This window comes from Anopheles ziemanni, chromosome 3 (assembly GCF_943734765.1).
Source record: "Anopheles ziemanni chromosome 3, idAnoZiCoDA_A2_x.2, whole genome shotgun sequence".
In the NCBI taxonomy this organism is placed as follows: domain Eukaryota; kingdom Metazoa; phylum Arthropoda; class Insecta; order Diptera; family Culicidae; genus Anopheles; species Anopheles ziemanni.
The window spans coordinates 67,612,446-67,635,180 of NC_080706.1; the positions used below are offsets into that span (position 1 = coordinate 67,612,446).

The following is a 22,735-nucleotide window of genomic DNA, read 5'->3' on the forward strand; positions in this document are numbered from 1 at the left end:
GTACGTGCAGGGCAGAGAAACGGAATACTTTCTGTCGGGAGAAAGTCCTAACTCGTAACATTTTGTGAAAGTTTCATCTTCATGAAAAGAGGAAAATGTCACCGAAAGCCTATGACGGTAATGGTTGATAAGTTTTTTACGGTAACAGCAAAAACTGATCAATTTTGTATAGAAATGAGCACCAACATTGATTTGATCCGTTTTACAACATAAACAAGGTCAGATATATTAATAAATTGAAATAGAAATTGAACTAGAGAAAACATTTTAAGGTACATTTACTTAGAAACCAGGTAAGGATAGATGTAAACCGATTTTGATATCGTGGAACCTCGTACCGAGCGGTAGCGCCGGGACTCACCACCTCAACGACGTGGGATCGAAACCAGACCAAGTCCGGATCGAATATCAACTTGAAATAATCGTACTTCTATGCAATATGATTGAATCGTAAATGATGCAAAAATAATGCCTATACGTACAAAAGTGGAGGCGCTAACCGTACATTGTTCAAAATGTATATGTTTAGTCGTATATTTTCTAAGTCGGCATCATATACGACATACGATATACATCAGCCGGACATTGCTCGTTCATCTATACCAGGGATGTCAAACATGCGGCCCGCGGGCCACATGCGGCCCGCAAGAACGTTGGGTGCGGCCCGCGACCCCTTTGAAACATTACATCGAAAGAAAGAAGATAACAAATGCGGAGCAATAAGTTAGCTATTGTAATTATATACCTTTACTTTTCTAAAATCTTTACCAAAATACACAATAGTGTTGAACTGCAACATATATTTCAATAAACTTGATTTGAATTCGTTAAAATTTGGAAAACGGTTGAGCAACAAACCCTCTCTTTTACTCAAAATTGGTAAATTTTATAAGAAGTAATATAATATGAAAAAATGTGAAAATGTAAAACTGTTAAGATAAAACCACATTGATAAGAACATATTTTCATCACTCCAATCAATTATATGGTTTGGCCCGCGAGCCTATTTTGGGAGAAAATGCGGCCCGCGAACCTATTTCGGGAGGAAATGCGGCCCGCAAGGTGAAACGAGTTTGACATCACTGATCTATACTCTTAATCGGCATCATATGCAACAAAGAATATACATTGCTCGTACATTGTCTATGCATAATGCGTTTCCGATTCGAAATATACTAATATGAGATTCAATTTATTCAACTTAATACGACTTCGTGTTGTGTGGGTCGTTACGCCAAGAAGAAGAAGAAGTATGGGTTGTTTGCCCTTCACTCATTTGATGCAATGGCCAAAAGATCAGATTAGCATAACCCGCGGGATATGTACAAAGTGTTAGAGATAAGCAACGTTTGGCACACCTTAGTTATAACTATCTTGTGTAGACATTTCTCTGCTTGGAGAGTTTAGGATTTGGCATCACTGTTGTGACGACCAGAACTGTATATAAACCGATGCGCGTGGTGAATTATTTGTAGTCGAAGCAAACGGACAACCGTAGAATAAACGTGTGTTAACCTCAAACTCAAAGCTGTGTCTTTCGTGTCTAATTCTCACATTAACACAAAGCACATGGGTACAAGTTTCAAACTTAATGGTCACTTCCTTCAGCATTTACTTTAGCACAAACAATTCACAATGTTATGATAACACAATTAGACGATTGGTAAAGATGTTTCATCACATGATCTTCCCCATTCAATGATCTTCTGTCGGTAGATGAAAGGCATTTTAAAAGATTTTTATCAAAATTGAGCCTTCAAAGGAAATCGAGTTTGGTTCACTTCGCACAAGCGTTTAAAAAAAGCCACATAAATTGAATCAATTCTAAAGAAATTTAAAATTATAATTATTGTTAAACTATTTTCAAAGACAAGAAACAAACTATCCATTGGCAGCTAACTTCCATGACATCATAGCTGGAGCCTCAGTCTCTACGTTCTTTATGAAGGCCTTGACATTGGAGGATGTTTATAGAAGATCAGATGTCTAAGTTTGATAAAGCACGCGCCAACACTCATAGAATTGAAATAGTGTTGAGGTTTCTGGGTACTGTATTACGACATGTATTCTGAAATCAAAATAGAAATCTACATGCACGGTACTCATGAGTCTACACATGCCAAACTAATCTATTTATGATCTGCTACATGACGTTTCGCTCAGATAATGAAGTATAAACGTGTATTGATTTGCTTGATACTGCGGCCGTTGCAAGCGGAGAAGATGCCCAACATCATCAAACCTTGGGTGACGAACCATTGCACACTGACGTATGCAAAGTAATCCAGGTAACGTCATGGCTCGGCCTCTAGACTACATACTACCATACTATATGGCGATAACGAACGCAAACACATCCCCCTATGTCTGGTGGAGCGATCCTTAAAGGCGATCGGACTGGGGATCGCATTAGTTTCCTTCGAACAGTGACCCAGTACGGTTCTTTGAGCGGAATCAACATGGGACCTCTCGCCATAGGGTAAGTAACGAATGTTGATCGTGATCGTGTTTTCCGTGTGCTCTAATACTGGCTTGTATGCTAGCAGTGCTTTGGTGGGCTTGACCGTACTCGCGCTTTGCGAGTGGACAAGTGCAGATGCCATGAGCTGCGATTGCAATTGGGACGGCTGTATTATGATGAATCCCACGACCGATGCGCTGAAAAACGCCGAATCAACTTGTGCGACGGAGAAACATAACATAAATAATCTGATGATCGTAAGATTCTACCACGAAAACCTGACAACTAATACTTTCGGTTCCTTCCCTTACCTGACCGATCTGGAAATCAACGACGGAATGCTGAGCAACATTGAACCGGGAGCGTTCGAGAAAACACCTTATCTAAAGGCATTCATCATCCGTAATAACATGATCAACACACTGCAGAACGATACCTTCCGCGGACTGTACGCACTGGAGACCCTGTTCATTATCTCCAGCGAGCTCACTACCATCAGCCCGAACGCCTTTAATGGCCTGAAGAACCTTACCCATCTCGACTTGATGGGCAACAAACTCACGCAACTACCGGAAAATTTGTTCGCATCCTCTCCAGCGCTCACATCGATCATCTTGGAAAAAAACCTCATAAGCAACGTTCTGCCAGCTAGCATTTTCAATAATATGAATGACATTTTCATGCTCTCCCTGTCTCACAACCGGTTGACTGCGTTCGAATTTCCTTCCCTAAAGGCAGCACAAGTATTGCTGCACAACAACTCGCTGACTAGCCTTTATCTGAACGATCATTTCACGCTGGTGCAGGCCGAACATAACCGTATCAAAAAACTTTCTGGAACGGGTGCGAAACTGCACACTCTGCATCTTGCTAAAAATTATCTAGCTGACGCTAGTCCCATCTCGCGAATGATCAACCTGGACACGCTCACCCTGAACAACAATCCACTACGGCCCAACAGTGTGTTCAACAGCCTGCGAAGATTAGTACAGCTAAACCTACGCCACACCAACATCAAGCTCACCAATGAAACGTTCGCCAACATGGTCGAGCTGAAGCTGCTGGATCTGTCGTACAACAACCTCAAAGAGCTCGATCTCAGCATGTTCTCAGGCCTCGTCGAGCTACAAACCCTCATCGTGGCGTTCAATCACATAGACAAGATCAACTTCCTCGAACTGCGCGAGTATCTGCCGAATCTACGCGTTCTGGAGTTTTGTGGAAACGGTTGGAACGCTACCTACCTAAGTCATGAGCTAAAGTACGTGAAAATGTACAAGCTAAAGGCTGGTAAATATGTATGCAAGCCACCGTTCGCCAGTGGGGAGCAGGCTTCAGACGAGACATATTACGATGATTACGACGAATACGACTCGTCGATGGAGGGCCTTCCTTCGATACCTTTGGAGCAACAGTTCGCTGAATTTTATCCTTCATCTACAACAACTACTACGGCCAAGCCTACTCCTTCTTCTACCGTTAGCACAACTACGCCCAAAACAACCACGTCTAAGATGACGACGACTTCTACGACCGGTCTACCGAAGCCATCGACCGAGCCTTCCGTTCGACCGGACACAGACACCATGGTCCCAGCAGTGGCCCCGTCGTCCACAGCCAACGAGCAGCCCGCAGAAGCCGATTCTTCTCCCTTGTGTGTGACGTTCCAGGTGATCCTGTACACATTTCCAGTGCTTGGAGTTGTAGCCATTTGCGTAGTGGCATACTATATGCACCAGCGACGCTTGGACATTCTGTTGATGGAGTTGATTCTGTTCGTCTTGCCTAGAAAGTGAGGTTGAACCGGATATCAACCTTATTTGCATAAATTTGTTGCGCTCGCAAAACATTTAACTTATTTTGACCTTCCCTCGAAGGACGATAAAGGAGTTCGTGACACGTTACACAGCGTTATCCTTCTCTTCGTGAATGCACACACGAATGTTATTAGTAAATTAAGTTTTATACAAAAATAAACAGCGTTTTTCCAGTTCCGTTCCCGATGATATCTGAAAAATGACCAGAACTAGAACATTAAAGCGGTAGAACGTATAACTTTAAACATCGAGGGAATCAAACAATCGAATGGAGCGTACAAATCATTTGAAATCTTTTAAACTTTCTCGTATTGTTGTACTTATTTATCATTTAAACAAGTTCTTCTACCAGAAATCATCTTCCTAGAACGTAATCGTCATGATTTGAATCAATGTAAATAAAAAATTAAAACTAAGTCATTTTTTACAGTTGTGGTTTTTTTACATTTTTGTGTAAAATGTATTTCGTTGAGACATTTGGATTGGATTGCATAAAACTTTAATAATTAATCCAGCTCTGTTTTAAAAACTATCGAAATATATTTGTGAAAAACACAAAAATGATTCAACTGCACCGAACCAACTGAAACTTAACAATACACATAATAAGTTTATTATGTAAATGAAAAACATAAAATACTCAACCAGAAATACATCCAATTAGTGGACCACCTTTGGAAAGGAACCATTGGAATACAAATACATTGAACTAGTTGCCACATAGTTACTTTACAACTTAGACAACTATCGAAATCCTGAATATTCGGCAGAGTTGCAAATTAGTTTTACTGAATAATAATATTTTTCAAGAATTTGGTAATGATTTGATTAATGTTGTCGAACTTTATTCGAAGTTTCATTCTTCTTCTGTTCAAGAATCATAACTTTCAGTCTCAGCAAACTGTAAAGCCGTTGCTTTCTGTACTCATTAACGAAACAAAAGTGGAATCATATATAAAACGTTGTGGTTGTATGGTTTCCAATCGATTTGTGCATTACAACTCCCTCGCCAAGTAAAGTCGGCTAATAATTCACACTTCCCCAACATCCGGCATCGTACTAGCCCTTTATGGCGTGCTTATGGCAACACTTCAGCGCAAGGATTCCTCGGCTTTGGCAAAGCCTTTGATCCTTGCCTCCAGTACGCAACGCCACGCCGTTGGCTTCAGCTCACCGCTTTTCTGCCGTTTGCTATTCAAAACTCTTCAGTTGAAAGCAGACGCGTCCTAGCGTGGCGTTCCTTTAAATGCTTTGACACCTTTTGAGGACTCGCTGGCGGGGAGTTTTTGCGTGCAGATTTCCTACCAACATGTAATTGTTGAGGTGTATTTTTTTTTTCTAATTTATTTATCCTCAATTTCTCTTTTACTCTTACGGCAGATGTCTTTGAAATAATTATGCAGTCACTCCCGGAACACATTGAAATTCGCGGCACGCCGTGCTGTGCTTTCAATCCTCACCTCTTTGCGGGATTTAATGATCATCCCGTAGGAGCGCTTATTATGTTACCGGCGCCCTGATTATGTTCCGTGTTTTTATCAGCCCATGTTTATGGGTGGGACATTTGCTTTCATCACTCCATGAGGTGTTTTTTTCACCCTACTCTACCCCATTTAACCTTTGACCATTTCTACGACGAAAACTCCTTTGAAAATCCCCAAAAGAAAACTGCGAAGAAATGCACTGACAACGAGGGCGGCTGAAAAACGAAGAAAAAGTCCAAGCTAAATCTGATGCTACGCCATCGTTAGATCCAAGCAGGCAGGGAAAACATAAAGCAAATGCGTACCATAAAAGCAGACCCCGGGAGTGGACAGAATAATTAAATAAAAGACGTTAAATAATTAACCTAATTAACGTTTAGCTACCGTTTTTCACTTTCTCTTGCGAACATAAAAAGAGTGTCACGTTGCTCATCTCGCATCGGCTGCCGGTGCCGGTGCAAAGTGGCACCGTAATATTGTACCCATTGGAGCGAAGGAAAAATTTAACCAGGCACGCTTCTACACATGGAGGAAAGGAAAGTGTTCTTCCATGTGAAACGCAATCGTGCAGCTGGAAGCGCTTTACCTGCCGTTTTATTTTTCCTTGCATTTTGTAATTGACTTGGATGGCTACATGGAAAATGTTTAATGATGGCTGTCCTTTCATTCGTTTTTTCCAGCTCATCAAGAGCCCATTAGAATAAAAGGGGTCCTTGTCGTCTTGTCGGTCTCTAAGATCCTAATTGACATACTATCTGAAGCATACAATAAATCTAGCAAAGGACTCACTCAACAGTGTGATAATTATAAGAACGTCCTGAATTTGAAGTTTCCAAAAAATCATCTTTGCCAATTGAATGGTAATTTTTCCATAAACCATCTGAATTTAATTTTATTTTAACTGATCGATATCTTCGATAAAAGTTTGTTCAGTTGCTAAAATAACGCAAAATAAAATTCAATAAATTACTTTTTGGTTTCATTTGGTTCATGTGTTGTAGCAGTTTGAACCCTGATGGTTAATTTACGAAGTTTTAAAATACAGTTTGTTTTATACCTTTTGGCCAACATTTTATATTCACGTTTCAGAACCATAAGCTACTTAAGAGTAAAATTGGCAATTGAACACGATATTTAGGCTATTTAGGGTGTAAAATAAGAGAATATCATCAAAAAAAAACCTAGCATTCTGTGTAGATTTTTTAATTTCATGGGAAATATTTTTCCCTATGAACCATAACAGTAAATAAATGACGAGTATAGCTATGATATCGGAATTTCTTTTAATATACAAATTATATATTAAAATTCATAATAGAATACATAACAGGAAAGATCTTAGCTATTTCTATAAAAAATAAATTATTCAACAAGTCTCATAAACTTTCCAATTACAAACTTGTTGTTGTTGGTTAATCGCACAAATGGTTTGGCTTTGGAGCAATTAATTTTGATAACTCTTTTTTGTTTATTCGTTCAGAAAGACATTTGCCGCCTTTGACACGATGTTTTCTTTGATGTTTTTCAAAAGTATCGTTTTGATAATAGTTGAACAATTGTTGAAATTTAAACAGCTACGAGTTTGGTAGATACGAAAAATATTTCTCTTGGTCGTGAAAAGGTTAAATCAAATAAAAACTTCGTCTATTAAATATTAAAAACATGCATCTATTTATGAGATTTGTCCATTTATAATTAAAGCCTGTTGAAAACTTTCTCATTATTTGTTAGGAAGTGTGGATTCTTCTACTAATTAATTCTTCTATTTATCATTTTCATCAAATCAAATTTCTATAATTCTACACATTATTATTTTTTTTTTTTTTATTTGGCACGACATCCCCTAGTGGGACAAGGCCTCTCTCCGAAGAGAGTTTGTGTGACCGAGAGACGGTATATTATAGATCGGTGGTCAGCCGTTCGTAATACCGGAGGGTGCCAGACTCGAGATTCGATCCCACACCTGTGGTGTGGTGTTTCCTCGCGCTACCGCTGCGCCATTCTACACATTAGCCAACGATTTATTTTTAGTTGAGTTTTGCAAAGAAAATTGTGTACAAAGTTGTTTAAATGGTGCAACATGAATAAGATTCTTATGGAGCTTCTAAATGGCTTCTTTTGAAGATGTGCTTTGTTTTGCACACAATGATACTCTCTCTTGGCTACATCAGTAACAGCTTCATAAAAGGTTAGCGGTGTTCTACATTTTCCCCCCTTTTCAAAGATGCCCGAAATGTGTTTGTTCTTTTTAAAACTCGAAACTACAAATAGTTTCTGCAGTAGTTTGACATCTTTCTCCGACGCTATGACTGTTTTCCACCCGGAGCTGAGACATTGAAACTTTCCAAGTTCCATTACTTGCCGCAAATCGTACATCACTAGCTGACGATTACACCGGAACGAGAAAAATGGCGTGTAGTGCGAGAGAGGTATAAAAGGAAGGGCCACATATCCACTCACCTATGATTTGAGTTTGGTTCAACACTCGCCCGATGAACACCGAAACGAGTGCTGGCAAAAGTTCCTTCATCTGCGTAAGGCACCTGGTTTCCGGGTCCCTTCCGATGTGCCCCCGTCTTCGACGCGTAATACAAAATATTAAACTCAAACGAAACTTGCTCCACGCTCTGGACGGTGATGATGCTGGGTTGCCGGCATCCGTGACACAGTTTCCCACAAACTCACTCACCCACCCCCAGCCCCGAAGAAGTGCAAACAGCTCTCAAACAAACTGCTAACTACGGTGTTCGACGACTCGTCCGAGCTCGTCGTTTCCTCGAGGAGAGTGAAATTACTTCCCTTCCAGTGTCAGTTGTTTTTCTCCCGCCGAAGGTTCGTTAGAAAAGTTATGAATTGTTTCAGTTTCGGTTGTTTTCCGAAATCCCGTAACCCCCGGGGCCGGCAACGTACCGTACGCCGGGGATTGGAAAGGATCGCCCGAGCGTTGCACCTTTTCGAGCACCGCTACCGATTTATTTGCAACTATTTGCGCCACTTCGAAACCTTTGCCAACCCAAGCCTTTTCGTTCTTTTTGGAGCTGAAGTTTCGTTAATTAAAGTGCTCTACCACGGCCCAAAAGCGGGAGACTCTCAGTCTCAAAAACACATTTCACTTCCATCGTTTTTCCGAAGTTAACTAGGTCAACGATCGGAAACCGTTCCGGGGAGGAGTGAATTGTATTGATTGCCTACCTGCCTTCCCTCGTCAGGATCACCACCGATCGTACCATCTCCGAAAACCGGCCCAGGTGTCTCAGACTCCCATCGCCCGGTGTTGCAGCCGCTTCCTCATCAAGGCAGTCAATTCCGTGCCCAATTCAATTATGGAAATAAGGCTATCGAACCTCCCCCACCCCCCAAGCTTTTGCCCCGTGGAAAATCGTGCCCGTCTGGAGAATGTGTGTCAATATTTTGCCACGACGAAATGGTTGCGTCTCTCCCCCCCATTGCCCTCCGGGAGACACCAAACACCACGTTCGGGACCAAAGTTCAGTGCGTAAGGATCACAGTCTGGTTTCACTGTCCGAAGAAATTCAATTTATTGTAAAATGTATGCAAATTTAATGCGACTATCCGGTTCCCCGTGGCCGGATGTCCGGTCCCGGTCGGAGAGAACACCACCTGTTTCCTATCCCTACCGGCAAGAAATTGGCCAATCAAGCCATCAAAAGCCACCAAGTGATCAGTTTTGAGGCTACTAAGTCATCGTTCGGTAGCTAAAAGTCGGTCGGGGTTATTGATTGGACAAAGTGCTTCCGTATGCTTCCTTAGGCCTTGGGTGTTGGAGAGCAACGGAGAACCACGGGGAATGACATTTTCCTTTGTGAAAACAGTTGACTGTTCACCATCTGCGCCCGGGAGGTTCATTCTGACGCGAACGAGTCGCTGCATCATCAAAACTCGTCGGTGAGTAATTTAAACAAACCTCCCCATTTGCGAGAAATGAAGAAAATCTTTCGTAAAAAAAACGGTCCTATATTTTCCACCGCAATGTCTAAGCATTTAAGAAAGACAAGCTTCGCTCAGACGACGGTCCCATGTCAGGTCGCTTTTTGAGGGACGGGAAATGGTTCGCTAATCTGAGAAAGTTGACAGATTGTTTGTCTTTACATACGGCTGGTTCACGGAGACGATCTTCGGTTGCGGTTTTTGCTTAATTTTCACTCACACAAACCAACGCAAAACCGACCGCAGACCGACCGCGTTGTTCGGTTGTTCTTGGGTAGGGGAGGCGGCGTTGGAATAATTTTCCCATTTTTCATCCTCGCATCCAGCGGATCGGAGCGGTTTGCAGTGTGTTACGCCGACTCATGCTACCTTCCAGCGACGGTACGAACGTTGCTGCCACGAGTGCTTGAAACGCTTTTCCGGGAGAAGCAACGGGAGGAAATGTGAATTTTCTACAAAAGACATCAACGGAGGAACGGGTATTGTTGCAATGATTAAAGGGAGGAAATGTTAACTTTTTCCCGTGACAACGATCTTTACAACCAGTACTTAGTTCAAGGCCTTCTTAGCAGAAGAAATTTTAAATGATAAAGAGTCATCCTTTTTTCCCTAAACTATAATTTTGGTTTTTCATCTAACTAGAAAAGAAAAATATCTTTTTAACTAAAAAAATCTACATCCCTTAAATAATTGTGAAGTGAAAACTACGCGATGGATAAACCTGTAATGGAAAACTGATTCAAACCGGTCTAAAACTGGTCCTGACGTGGCTTTTGCATGATACTCTGAAAATGAAATGAATGACTAACGTGACGAGACGGGTGTTTTAAAAAGGAATCAAGGAGGCCTGGGGAAAACACCATACAAACCACGACATGAGAGACGAAAACGAAAAACTTTAGAGAAACAGCAAAAGAAAAACGAATAACATGGAAAAACTGGCACCGGGTATGAATTGTAAAAGTTATGAATATGCATGCCGTTTTTTGTCATTCCCGTTGCCCCGATTTTCCGTCGACGCTGACAGTTTTTCCCGCGCAGTTTTCCGGGCGAAGAACCGTCGCAAGGAAGGGGCAGGGGGAAAAGTATTGTCGTTACCTTTCCGCTGCACCTCGGTTCTCGGGCTTACCGCGCACAATTTTATCCAGTTGCATTTAATGAAGTTATGCAAATTTGTCTTGAATTTATCTCACTCCCCTCTCCCATTCCCACCCGCTCCCAGCTCGGCGGTTCAAGTTCCTCCGAAATCCGGCCTCCGCTCCGGCTTTGTTTTCTCTGCTTTCTTCATCTAGCTCATGTTTCGCCAAACCAGCCTCTGAGACAACGTTGGTTTTGTAATCTGGTCCCGGAACAAAAGAATAGCGCACGTCGTAGGAATTGTTTCGCTTGTAAGAAATGGCAATCGGAAACGTGGCCAAAAAGGATTAAGATCTTCCCGGTGCCGGAAGGGAAGTACTGTCAGATTGAGGCAGGGAATGCAATGAATCACCAAAATGCGTTGAACGAAGTGTGAGCGGATCGTTCGTTTCTAGTGCTTCTTAGTGCAAAACTATTTTAACACATTGATTCATTTAGCACAATTTTTTAGTACAACAGTTTTTGATAAAATTTGTTTATAAAATTTATTCAACCGACGATTTTTGAAGGCTAAGCAAAGACGTAGCTTTCCAAAGAATTGATATAATATAATTATTATAAGCATATAAATTATTGATATAAGTAATATTTACTTCAATTTTTATGTTGTATTTTCATTTATTTATAGGACAAAAACATTTTAGAACTAATGACAGCTCGCTATCCAAAATGATAGCCATTGCAGTCAACGTGTTAAACGTTAAAATCTTAAATTGAACAAATTTTAACCCGAAATTGATATGAATCACAAAGAAGAGGTAAAATGAAATAAAATCCAAATAGGATTAGTCCCATCATTATGAGCTATAACTACTTTAATAGAGTGACCTAGATGTGCAGAAAACAGTTCAAAGATAAAGGACTGGAATATGATTAAATAAGTAGGTTACTAAAATTAATCATTTTCGTTTGAATCAAAGTATCAAATTTATTTTTTAGTGTTTATTTTTTAATCAATTTCACATAAACGAAGTAGAATATGTAATAATAATGCAATGCAAAACAAATAATATTTTATTCTTAGGAAAACACCTTTACTTAGTTCCAAAAGCAATGGGCAAAAAAAATCGTCATAAACAGTATTCATTTCAAATAAGCTCATCTTTTCGGCACAATTGAAGATTAAGCCATGTTTTTAGAAGATATATTTACTTTCAACCCTTCTGCAACATCACGATCCCCTTTTTTTTTTGTTCTCCACTATCAACACCTGACACCATCTTTACGGTCAATAATGTTTCGATTGGAAACGATTGAATTAAATCCATTACTTTTGAGTTATGCACCAGCCGTTACTCAATTAAGGAACTTTACGTTCCCCTTTGCCGTACCGATCGTTGCACTATTCTTCTGCCGCGTCGTGCAGGTCGAGGTGGCAAAGCCATAGTTTGAAAGCGATTACAAACGATTACTTATCCATCCCGGTGCGGTGTGCGGGAATGAAGTTTCAGCCTCGGGAGCTTTCCACCGATAAAATGCTTTTTTCATGAAGTTTTCAGTGCATCCCGGTAGCAATGTAGGGATTATCGATTGCGTTAAGTTGAATCAGTCCATGTTCGGATAGGAAATATCTCAGTGTCTACGTTCTTTAACGCGAACAATTTATTTTTAATTGATTTCTTTTAGTTTTGTTTTCAACAAATAAACATTAGTTTAGTTACAAAAACATAGTTTATGAAAGTAAAATTGATAAAACACAATATTTACTTACTATCTAGTACATTAACAGCATCCCGCAGGCTTTTTCTCGCTTTGTTATTAGCACTCTCAAGCTCGACAGCTTCTTAACCTCCCCGTTGTTCTACAAAAAAGACACACAAAACATATCAAACTGACAACAGCACTTAACGTGACCATCCCGATGGCAACCATGCCGTTAGTTTCCCGTGGTCGGGATCGTGGGCTACCGCAGGCGGTATCCGAATAAAAAGAACACCCTCCTAACAAGACAGTGCGAAAGACATCGCCCAGAACCAAAACAACGGCCACGCAAATCCCGTTTATTAATGGACACTGTTTGATTAATGAAGGAGCTAGCTTCTCACATCCGTGTAGAATGCGAAGCAATGTATCTCGCAAAGCGGAAAAAAGCGACTAGAGTTTTCCTTTCCATTCCCCGCTAACAAATAGCGCAGCGGAAACAAATTTGCAGCCTGTCCAATAAGCTGCCGGCCCAGAGCAGCTTAAACTGTCACTAGTCGATGGTCGGAGTCGGAGTCGGAGTCGAGTTCGGGAGGGATCCGAAGCGCGGGTGGCAAAACATGCGGCGTTACTTTGCCCTGGCTTTCGCTGGCCGGTTCCGGAAAGGAAATCCGAAATGTATCGAGTCCCCGGGGGGGTGGGGTGAGGAGGGAAAATACTCACGCTGGGATGTTGTCGCGCTTTCAAGCTCTAATTTTTCTTCCACTTTCGTTCGGCGCTCTGATTGAATCATCCGGACGGGGGAACAGACGTGCCCGAGGATCTTTCCACTTCCCTGATGTCCCTTGGTTTTTCCCGTCCCTCCTCGCCGTTCGAGCTTCAGCTGTTCAGCTAAATAATTGTCCTCTGTCGGGCGAACAACGGCATCCGGGAAAGACAAATGCTGAACGACGCCATGATTCAGAACCAACGCGAACTTGCAGCCAGATGCTGTACATATATATGTTTGGGAGAAGGCGACGATGGCTGGAGCCAATGGAACCGCACTCTGGGGACAGGTTGGACAAATGTGACAAGCACCGAGACTTTCGGTTTCTCCATTTCACCTTGACATTTGTGCCGGGTTCGGGCCGGGTTCAATCCTGAGGGATGGATGGGAGTTGTTGTAGACGCTGACGTCAAATTAATGACCCGATGGGCTTCGCCAAGCTGGACAAGGTGTTGTGGAATGCCCTTTACCGGGATGTTTGTGGATAGAGTCGTGCCATCGATTGATCTCCGTTTCAAGGTTCCCGGTACGAGGAAAAGGAAAGTTTGTGCATCAAGAGTTTGTCCTCCAACTTTACGAGAAAAATACTTTCTGCGGACAACTTGTTACCTGAACAATCCACACCTGGATCCACACCTCCGGGGAAGTTGGAGTAACGCAGTCAACTCAAACAAACTTCTGGAATGGAATGAATTCTACGAAGCATTAAAAACTGTTATCGTAATGCAAGAAAAAAAATTTCTACCAAACGCCGTCTTGAAGTTTGTCCTTTAGCTCGGTCGTGTCAGGGAAAGGAAGCATTGCACATTGCACCACCTTCCCGGTGCAAGGTGGAAAAAATCATCAAGTGTTCAACCAGCTCCTCGAATGCTTGCCTGGAAGTAATGCTTGTTTTGCAAAACCTAGCCATGCACGAATTTTCATCCCGCACCCCGGCATGCATAAACAAATTATAGTACCTTCATCTGCTGTTGTTCTCTACATAGAACTCCTCCGTTCTTGACGCGCGTCACTTCAAACCGCACTACAGCACCAAGGTACCAGCACGAGTTTTGAGCACGAAAATTGCAACTAAACATGCGCGGCCGGGTCGCCGGCTGGTTGCTTTCCATTCATAATTAATTTATGTGAAAACACAATTAGTATGCTTTGATGTTTTATATATTCTATTTTTGGGGTGTGTGTGTGTTTTTTTTTCACCTTCAGTTTTGAGCTGGTTCTTGCTTTGGTAGTGTACAATTCTCTTGATGCACGTCGCTGGTGGGTGTATGATAGAACTGTCGGTCAGGAAAGGACTTTCCAAAACTCAGCTCCACTCATCCATTTCCGCTGGGCCTAGGGAAAGCTGTATGAAATTGTTTGTTTGTTTTCTAAGGTTTAGTCCAGTTGGAAATTGTATTTAGTAACATTGTTTTGCCCTCGGATTTTCTCGACCTTGGGCCGATTTTCCAACCGGCGCTACCACTCGGCTGTCGCAGACCCAAAAGTAAACGTAGTTTAATAGTTAACACTAGAATACATTACTTTGGAAACTTGCCCGAATGCTTTTTAGAGGTCATATTATTTCGTTTTTGAAATGTCCTTCATCATACTATCTTTCTAGCACACACATTTCTTTTCTCCGTTTACAATATCGATTTCGAATAAGTAAAGCTGGAAAAACCTCAATTCCGACCGTTTTTGCATTACACCGGTCTAACGGAATGAGAAAGAAATGCATCGAAAAACCAAAAACGCCAAAAGATAGCCAAAAGATAACAGTTTACGGATTTGAAAAACCTTCAAAAATAGTGAAGTTATAGCGTTTTACAAATAGGGGTCAAAATGACCCCCAAAAATCATTTTAGGGATAGTCAAGTTGGTTCTCGGAAACGGTCGAACAGGAAAATCGGAAATTCTTGTTTTAGATGTAGCTTTAGATTTTAAGAAAAGCCTCTTTTTAATATTCTGCCGTTTTTGAGGTATTAAAATAAAAAATTGCGTTGGTGTCAAAATGACCCCAATTTGATTCTAATGTTAATGTAACAGAATCACGATTTGATTGATGTAGGTTTCCATCTTCATAAATATCTTGGTTTCCGATGAAGTATTCTGTTGTGTGCCATTTTGGCAAATTGAAATGGGAAAAAGCTTGGTCTGACCAGCTTCCTTAATGGTCTGATAGCCTGAATAAATATTGCTGGACACTTGCAAAACTTCCCAAAGTAATGCTATGCTTAGCAAAGGCGAACTTGTGCGCTCAATTTTGCAATGCCTAAAACACCGCATTTTTGTCTAATTAGTTTCATCTCAAATAAATCAAACGAGTTAAAATAAACCAATTGGTACGATTAATTTCGCATTCAAATTTGGCTGCAAAGGACATTTAAAAGATTGCATTATGTCAAATAATTCTCGAGTTATGATGGAAAAACCAATTCTGCCTAAGTTGTACACTCACCTTTGCAGCTGACTGTAAGTAAGAAATCAAAATATGTTTGCCATTCCTACCAATCAGCTCAATTCTCAGAACTACTTCCAATCGCCACGAGCGCTTTGATCTGTCCATTTACTCGCTCCTAGCATGCTCGATTGTAAAACTATGATGAGCTTATCAATAGTAAAGTCAGATTCTAGATTGTGTATGTGTTTTTACAGGATATATTAAGGGTAGCGTTTACGGCTTACCTCGGTCAGTACAAAGTGAACGTCTGTAGAGTGCGTCTCATTTCAGTGCCTACAGCAGAACGAAATGGTTGCTGATTTAGCTTATTTTCGATTACTTACGATACTTGTCAGTCTTCTGTACACTCAGCTAGCATTCGTGACAGCAGATGACGATGAAAAGAACTTAGCAGAATGTACCGTTCAGCTGGGACTTCAATCCACAGCTCAAGGTGTTCCAAATATCACTTTTAATGGAGTGCCATTTTGTGAATATCTTGGTATTCGGTACGCAAAGCCTCCCGTTGGGTTGCTTCGATTTGCAGTAAGTTTCGAAGTAACTAAAAATCTTCTAATATCTCATTCCGTAACCAAGAATGTTTGCTCCATAAACATTGAAAATAGGACCCAGTGCTCGAGGAACCAGAAGGTCACAACAACTACACTGCGTACGGGAACAAATGCCCACAGTTTGACAAGCACACTGCCGTGATCGGAGCGGAGGACTGTCTGGTTTTGAATATTTTCACAACAATGAACAATACGAATAGCCGTGATGGTAGTGCTACACGTGTACGAGCACGCGCTCGGCGCCTCTTGCTCCCAGTGTTGGTGTACATCCATGGTGGTAGTCATGATGTTGGTTACGGCGATGTTCACGGCGTCGATTTGCTTATGGAAAATGTTTGTATAGAAGGTTCTACCAACCAGTAATGTCAACTCTGTTTACTTATAACCTCTCCCATTGTTTTGTAGGACGTGATCGTAGTAACGATCAACTATCGACTTGGGGTGTTTGGATTTTTGAAGGATGAAAAGAACAACATCACGGGAAACTATGGACTGAAGGATCAACTCGTGGCTCTCGAGTGGATAAAACGCTATGTTAGCTATTTCGGTGGTGATCCCAATCGTGTCACGGTTATGGGACACAGTTCTGGCGCTGGTGATCTCTCCCATCACCTGTATAATGATCGTGCTCGAGGATTGTTTCAGGGAGCTATTCTTCTGAGCGGTTCGATGCTTTCGCCCTCGGCGTTGCTCTACAAAGGCGAAGAGTGCATGGATAATTATGTGCAAGACCTCAATGCATCGACCGTGGAGGAGCTTCGTGAGAAATCATTTGAGGATTTTTTCCTTGTAAAAAACAGATATCGGCACGCATATGCCTTCATCGGTATGTTCCACCCATGCTTACCTCCGACACTAGAGGATCACCCCGACGATGAAGCGTCATACTTCAGGCAGTCTCCTCACAAGCTCGTTCGAACGAAGGCTCCACATCCGATGCCGGTACTGATAAGTGAAACCTCCACCGAATTTGAGCTCATGCTAAAGCATGTGTCGGCCCCCGTGATGAGCAAAAACTTTCCCAACAATCAACGTCTTGAGCAGCTAATTCCGATGTTGGAAATTTTTCAATACATTAGTATGTGGGTAGTCTTAGTAGGGTTGGAAGACTCACAGAGCCAATTCTATCGCAAGATGGCGAGCATGGCCAACCTGCATTATCCCATCAAACAGTTGCTGAGTGAGTATTCGCAACGGGTGGACAGCGAGCAGGTTTACTATTTACGCTTCCAGTTCGATGGAAAGTTTGGAGAATGCAAGAAGAAAATATTCGCCGACTACGTGGACAACTCGGTGTACGGTGCGATCCATGGAGATGAGTTGGGGTACATTTTTAGCCCTTATAACCTGAAGAAGGCACTAGAGAATCGTAGCGAATTCCACCGTGAACTATCGGTGCACAACAAAACGGTAGAGCTGATAACTAATTTCGTGAAATATGAGTAAGTCCTGAACAGCACACTTGATGGACCGAATTCTTTAAGGACCCAATTTCATCTTCTTCTAGAAACCCGACACCGACACGCAAGGAACTGTCTGATATTGTCTGGCCTTCGTACAACGAGTCACGCAATCAAACTCAGTACCTGAACATAGACGAAGAGTTTAAGGTGCGGGACGTCGAAGATCGACAAAACATTTACTTCATGATCTGGCGAATCATTTATGAATGCCTTTACTACGAACAATGCGAGGCCGTCACGATACTCCGTCAGCTGTCGAGAGATACGTTGTGGACAGCAGTGTCTACAGGGAATAATACAGATTTAAACACGTAGAAACCTGAGCCTAGGCTTGTTCCAATTATATATCAATATGTTTGCCCTACTGATAACGATGACGAATCTTTACCAGAAACTATCTCAGGTTGATTTGTATCACGGGTGCATGGTAGCGTTGTTTTACAGGGTTTGCCTCCTATATTTAGCTCTACCCCACCGATTATTAAAATTGCTCATCATCTGTTGTCTATAAAGCATGTGGTATTGAAATAGCTCATCGACTGTTGTCTCTAACTCATCTGACTTTGTCTCTAACTCATTTGACTTTGTCTCTAACGCATCTGGGTTGTGTCAAGCTGAAAACTAGGGAATAAACAAAGAAATTGTGGTTATGATACATTGTAAAACTCCAAGACCAATAAAAATTATTATTTTTGTATGCTTTCAAACTACTCTTATGTTTTTTAAACAATTTAGCGTATACTTTTCATTCGTGCATGCATACGTATGTCAACTAAGAAGGCTGCATTGTGGTGTTCAACCCGGTGGCATTCTTGCACGTTGTTCAATCTCACCATAAGCATACCCCAGAGCATACGCAAGGTCACCAATATTATAACGTCTTCTTGGATGGGTTTGATCACAAACTAGCTTAAAAGAAGGTACACTGAGAGCTCGAGGCGCGTACGAATTCTATGCCTTGGCATCAATTCTGCCGGTGAATTATGTTCTTCCAAAAGTTTCTGGGGCGTACTTCTATATGTGCAAATACACTAACCGAGTCAAGTCCTCCGAACACAATGTCGTCAATGTAAACAGCTAATCCTTCTAGCCTAGCCAGTATTGTATCAATGAGCTGTTGGAAAGCTCCCGGGGCTGCGCTAACTCCTGGAGACAAACGGGTATACCTTTATAGACCCCGGTATGTATTAACCTCTACCACTTCTTCCTGTAGAAAGGCATCGGAAAGATGTAACTGGCTGATAATCTCGCAGTTGCTTGGATTAGCGGATATCTCCTCCGGCAGCGGTAAGGGGTACTGGTGTGACATCAGTGCTTCATTTGAACCGGTCGAGTAATCACCGTAGATTCGCCTAACGTATGACAACTTTCGGCGCCGATCATTCAGAATACTAGACGCGAGTGATAGCCTTCACTCTCTAAACGCTGCAACTCTCCTTCTCTCACTCAAACTTCGGTGAGAAAAGGGATGGAAACGATATTTTTGAACCTTCATCTGCATCCTGCACGGCGTTAAGTTGGTTGTAGATCAATGGTTGCGTTGCCAACATGGGATAGATAGACATAGATTTGGGAAGCAAAAGAAGGGAAACGATCTTCTCGAACGCCAAGGACTTTCCACATCGAAAACCCAGTCAACAAAGACAGAGTTGAGTCGCTACGCGCGCCCAAGGTGCATACACAACAGTTATAAAAATCAATTTCGTCCTCTGTAGGTAATTTTTTTAAGTGTTTCTTTATTTCTTTATTTATCACTTATCCATCTCTGTTAGTATTGCAGATCGTGACCATTTGACTGCTAGTTAAAGTTCCCGTAACAACTTTGAGTGGCAACACATCGATAAAAAAACATTCCAGAGTGCTCAATCTTAAGATTGTCCAGACTCCTAGATGGATAGACTACAAGCATTGTTTGACACTTGGACTCCGCCTGTCATGGGTCCACGGATAGTGCCGGATTTTTGCCGACTAAATCCCCTCGACGTCTTTTGGCCCCTGAGTCCTCGTTCGGATCTAGTCCAGGTGGATACTACTACAAACGAGGGATGAATGCTCAATTTTGCGTAGCAAAAACCTGCCTGTTTTAACAAATTATTGAAAAAAGGAACAAGAAGTAAAAACAAAGTTTGCACTTTTCATTTGTAAAATAAAAAAGCCACAAACGTGAATTGAAAATACTGCTTTTTGTTGATATTTCCTTAAGTTATAATAGACAAACTAACTCCCCTTTAGATGTATGCTTAACTTGGCGGACGACTGTAAAAACTACAAATATACATCCAAATCATTGGCCCATAGACATTAAATTGAAGTACATTATGTCAAATTATTCGCCAGTTGTGATGGAAAATCTAATTCTCTTTTAGTTGTATGCTGTTGTAGCCGACTGTAAGTAGGCTCGAGTGATCTGTCTACAATTCCAAACAATCAGCTGTTCACTTCAGGAGAACAACAGCTAATAACTCTTCATTTCTCAGAAGTACTATCAGTGCACATTCCCATCATCACCCTCTGATGTTTTCATTTGCTCGCTCGTCTGGATCTTGCTCCATACAAACTTTAGCATTAACCTTGCATGCTTGATTATAAAACTATGATCAGTTCATCGTTAATAAGGTCAGATTCTACACTAGTTTGTGTTTGTCGTTTTCAGAATACACTAAGGGTAGCGTTTACGACTTACTTCGTTCAGTACATAAAGAACATCTGTGGAGGATTGTGGATTTGATTTCGTTTCATTTCATTGTCTACAGCAGAACAAAATGGGTACTGGGTTAGTTTATCTTCAATTACTTACGATATTTGTCAGTCTTCTGTATGCTCAGCTTGCATTCGTGACTGCAGATCACATTGGCACTAACTCAGCAGAGTGTACCGTTCAGCTGGGACCTCAATCCACAGCTCAAGGTGTTCCAAATATCACATTTAATGGTGTGCAATTTTGTGAATATCTTGGTATTCGGTACGCAAAGCCTCCCGTTGGGCTCCTTCGATTTGCAGTAAGTTGCGAAGTGACATAAAATCTTCTCATATCTAATCCCATAACCAAGAATGTGTGCTTCAAAAACAATGAAAACAGGATCCAGTGCTCGAGGAACCAGACGGTGACAACAACTACACTGCGTACGGTAACAAATGCCCACAGTTTGAAGACGTCAACAAGCACACTGCCGTGATCGGAGCGGAGGACTGTCTGGTTTTGAATATTTTCACTACCGTGAACAACTCGACTAACCGAAATGGTAGCGACCAGCTCGTCATGCTCCCAGTGTTGGTGTTCATCCATGGTGGTAGTCATGTGATTGGTTCCGGCCAAGTCCACGGCGTCGATTTGCTTATGGAAAATGTATGTATAGAAGGTTCTACCAACCAATGATGTCAAGTGGGTTTACTTATAACTTCTTCCATTCATTTGTAGGAAGTGATCGTAGTAACGATCGACTATCGACTTGGGGTGTTTGGATTTTTGAAGGATGAAAAGAACAACATCACGGGAAACTATGGACTGAAGGATCAACTCGTGGCTCTCCAGTGGATACAGCGCTATGTTAGTTATTTCGGTGGTGATCCCAATCGTGTCACAGTAATGGGACACAGTTCTGGCGCTGGTGATCTCTCCCATCACCTGTATAACGATCGTGCTCGAGGATTGTTTCAGGGAGCTATTCTTCTAAGCGGTTCGATGCTTGCGCCCTGGGCGTTGCTTTACGAAGGCGAAGAGTGCATGGATGATTATGTGCAAGACCTCAACGCATCGACCCTGGACGTGCTTCGTGAGAAATCATTTGAGGAATTTTTCCTTGTAAAAAACAGATTTCGGTACACATTTGCCTTCATCGGTTTGTTCCACCCATGCTTACCTCCGACACTAGAGGATCACCCCGACGATGAAGCGTCATACTTCAGGCAGTCTCCTCACAAGCTCGTTCGAACGAAGGCTCCACATCCGATGCCGATACTAATCGGTGAAACCTCCACAGAGTTTGAGCTCATGCTAAAGCATGTGTCGACCCTCGTGATGAGCAAAAACTTCCCCAACAATCGACGTCTTGAGCAGCTAACTCCGGTGTTGGAAATTTTCAAATACATTAGTATGTGGGTAGTCTTAGTAGGGTTGGAAGACTCAAAGGGCCATTTCTATCGCAAGATGGCAAGCATGGCCAACGCGTATTATCCCATCAAACAGTTGCTGAGTGAGTATTCGCAACGGGTGGACAGCGAGCAGGTTTACTATTTACGCTTCCAGTTCGACGGAAAGTTTGGAGAATGCAAGAAGAAAATATTCGCCGACTACGTGGACAACTCGGTGTACGGTGCGATCCACGGAGACGACATGAGCTACATTTTTAGCCCTTATAACCTGAAGGAGGCACTAGAGAATCGTAGCGAATTCCACCGTGAACTATCGGTGCACAACAAAACGGTAGAGCTGATAACGAATTTCGTTAAATATGGGTAAGTCTTGAAAAAGACAGTTGACAGAATTTAATTGCTAAATTACGTCTTCTTCTAGAAACCCGACACCGAAACGCAGCGAACTGTCTGACCTTGTCTGGCCTTCGTACAACGAGTCTCGCAATCAAACGCAGTACCTGAACATAGACGAAGAGTTTCAGGTGCGGGACGTCGAAGATCGACAAAACATTTACTTCATGATCTGGCAAATCATTTATGAATGCCTTTACTACGAACAATGCGAGGCCGTCACGAAACTCCGCCAGCTGTCGAGAGATACGTTGTGGACAGCACAGTCTACAGGGAATAATACAGATTTAAACACGTAGGAAACTGGTCCTAGGTTTGGTCCAATTATTTACCAATATGTTTCCCCCATTAATAAAAATATCAATATTGCTTTCAAATCCCCCCAAAAATAAAGGATTGAAAATGTACCGACGTGTAATCGACATTGATTACGCTGACGACGTCGATGATGATGATGACGACGACGTTGCCAATGAGGTTGATGACGAATCTATACCTGGAACTATCACAAGTTGATTTGTATAATGGATGCGTGA

General features: G+C 41.9%; 2 protein-coding genes across 2 annotated transcripts; both read left to right on the top strand.

Moving 5' to 3' along the window:
• The first annotated feature begins 2,363 nt into the window (after positions 1-2,363).
• Positions 2,364-4,257, top strand: LOC131285314 (protein slit-like). Its single transcript, XM_058314169.1, has 2 exons — positions 2,364-2,479; positions 2,547-4,257. The coding sequence occupies exons 1-2, from the start codon at positions 2,364-2,366 to the stop codon at positions 4,255-4,257; spliced, it is 1,827 nt and encodes a 608-aa protein (XP_058170152.1).
• A 12,177-nt stretch (positions 4,258-16,434) lies between these two features.
• Positions 16,435-22,498, top strand: LOC131285316 (uncharacterized). Its single transcript, XM_058314170.1, has 7 exons — positions 16,435-16,584; positions 16,657-17,693; positions 17,759-17,861; positions 20,540-20,713; positions 20,794-21,060; positions 21,133-22,169; positions 22,228-22,498. Exons 1-7 carry the CDS (start codon positions 16,435-16,437, stop codon positions 22,496-22,498), a joined length of 3,039 nt encoding a protein of 1,012 aa, XP_058170153.1.
• Positions 22,499-22,735: the final 237 nt, after the last annotated feature.

Bases quoted from the DNA above. Each gene is read 5' to 3' on its own strand.
- LOC131285314 (XM_058314169.1), top strand. From the start codon at position 2,364: ATGTCTGGTGGAGCGATCCTTAAAGGCGATCGGACTGGGGATCGCATT. The intron at 2,480-2,546 runs GTAAGTAACGAA...GTATGCTAGCAG, and splicing joins ATGGGACCTCTCGCCATAGG to TGCTTTGGTGGGCTTGACCG.
- LOC131285316 (XM_058314170.1), top strand. From the start codon at position 16,435: ATGAACAATACGAATAGCCGTGATGGTAGTGCTACACGTGTACGAGCA. The intron at 16,585-16,656 runs GTTTGTATAGAA...ATTGTTTTGTAG, and splicing joins TCGATTTGCTTATGGAAAAT to GACGTGATCGTAGTAACGAT. The intron at 17,862-20,539 runs GTGCGGGACGTC...CTGTATGCTCAG, and splicing joins ACATAGACGAAGAGTTTAAG to CTTGCATTCGTGACTGCAGA.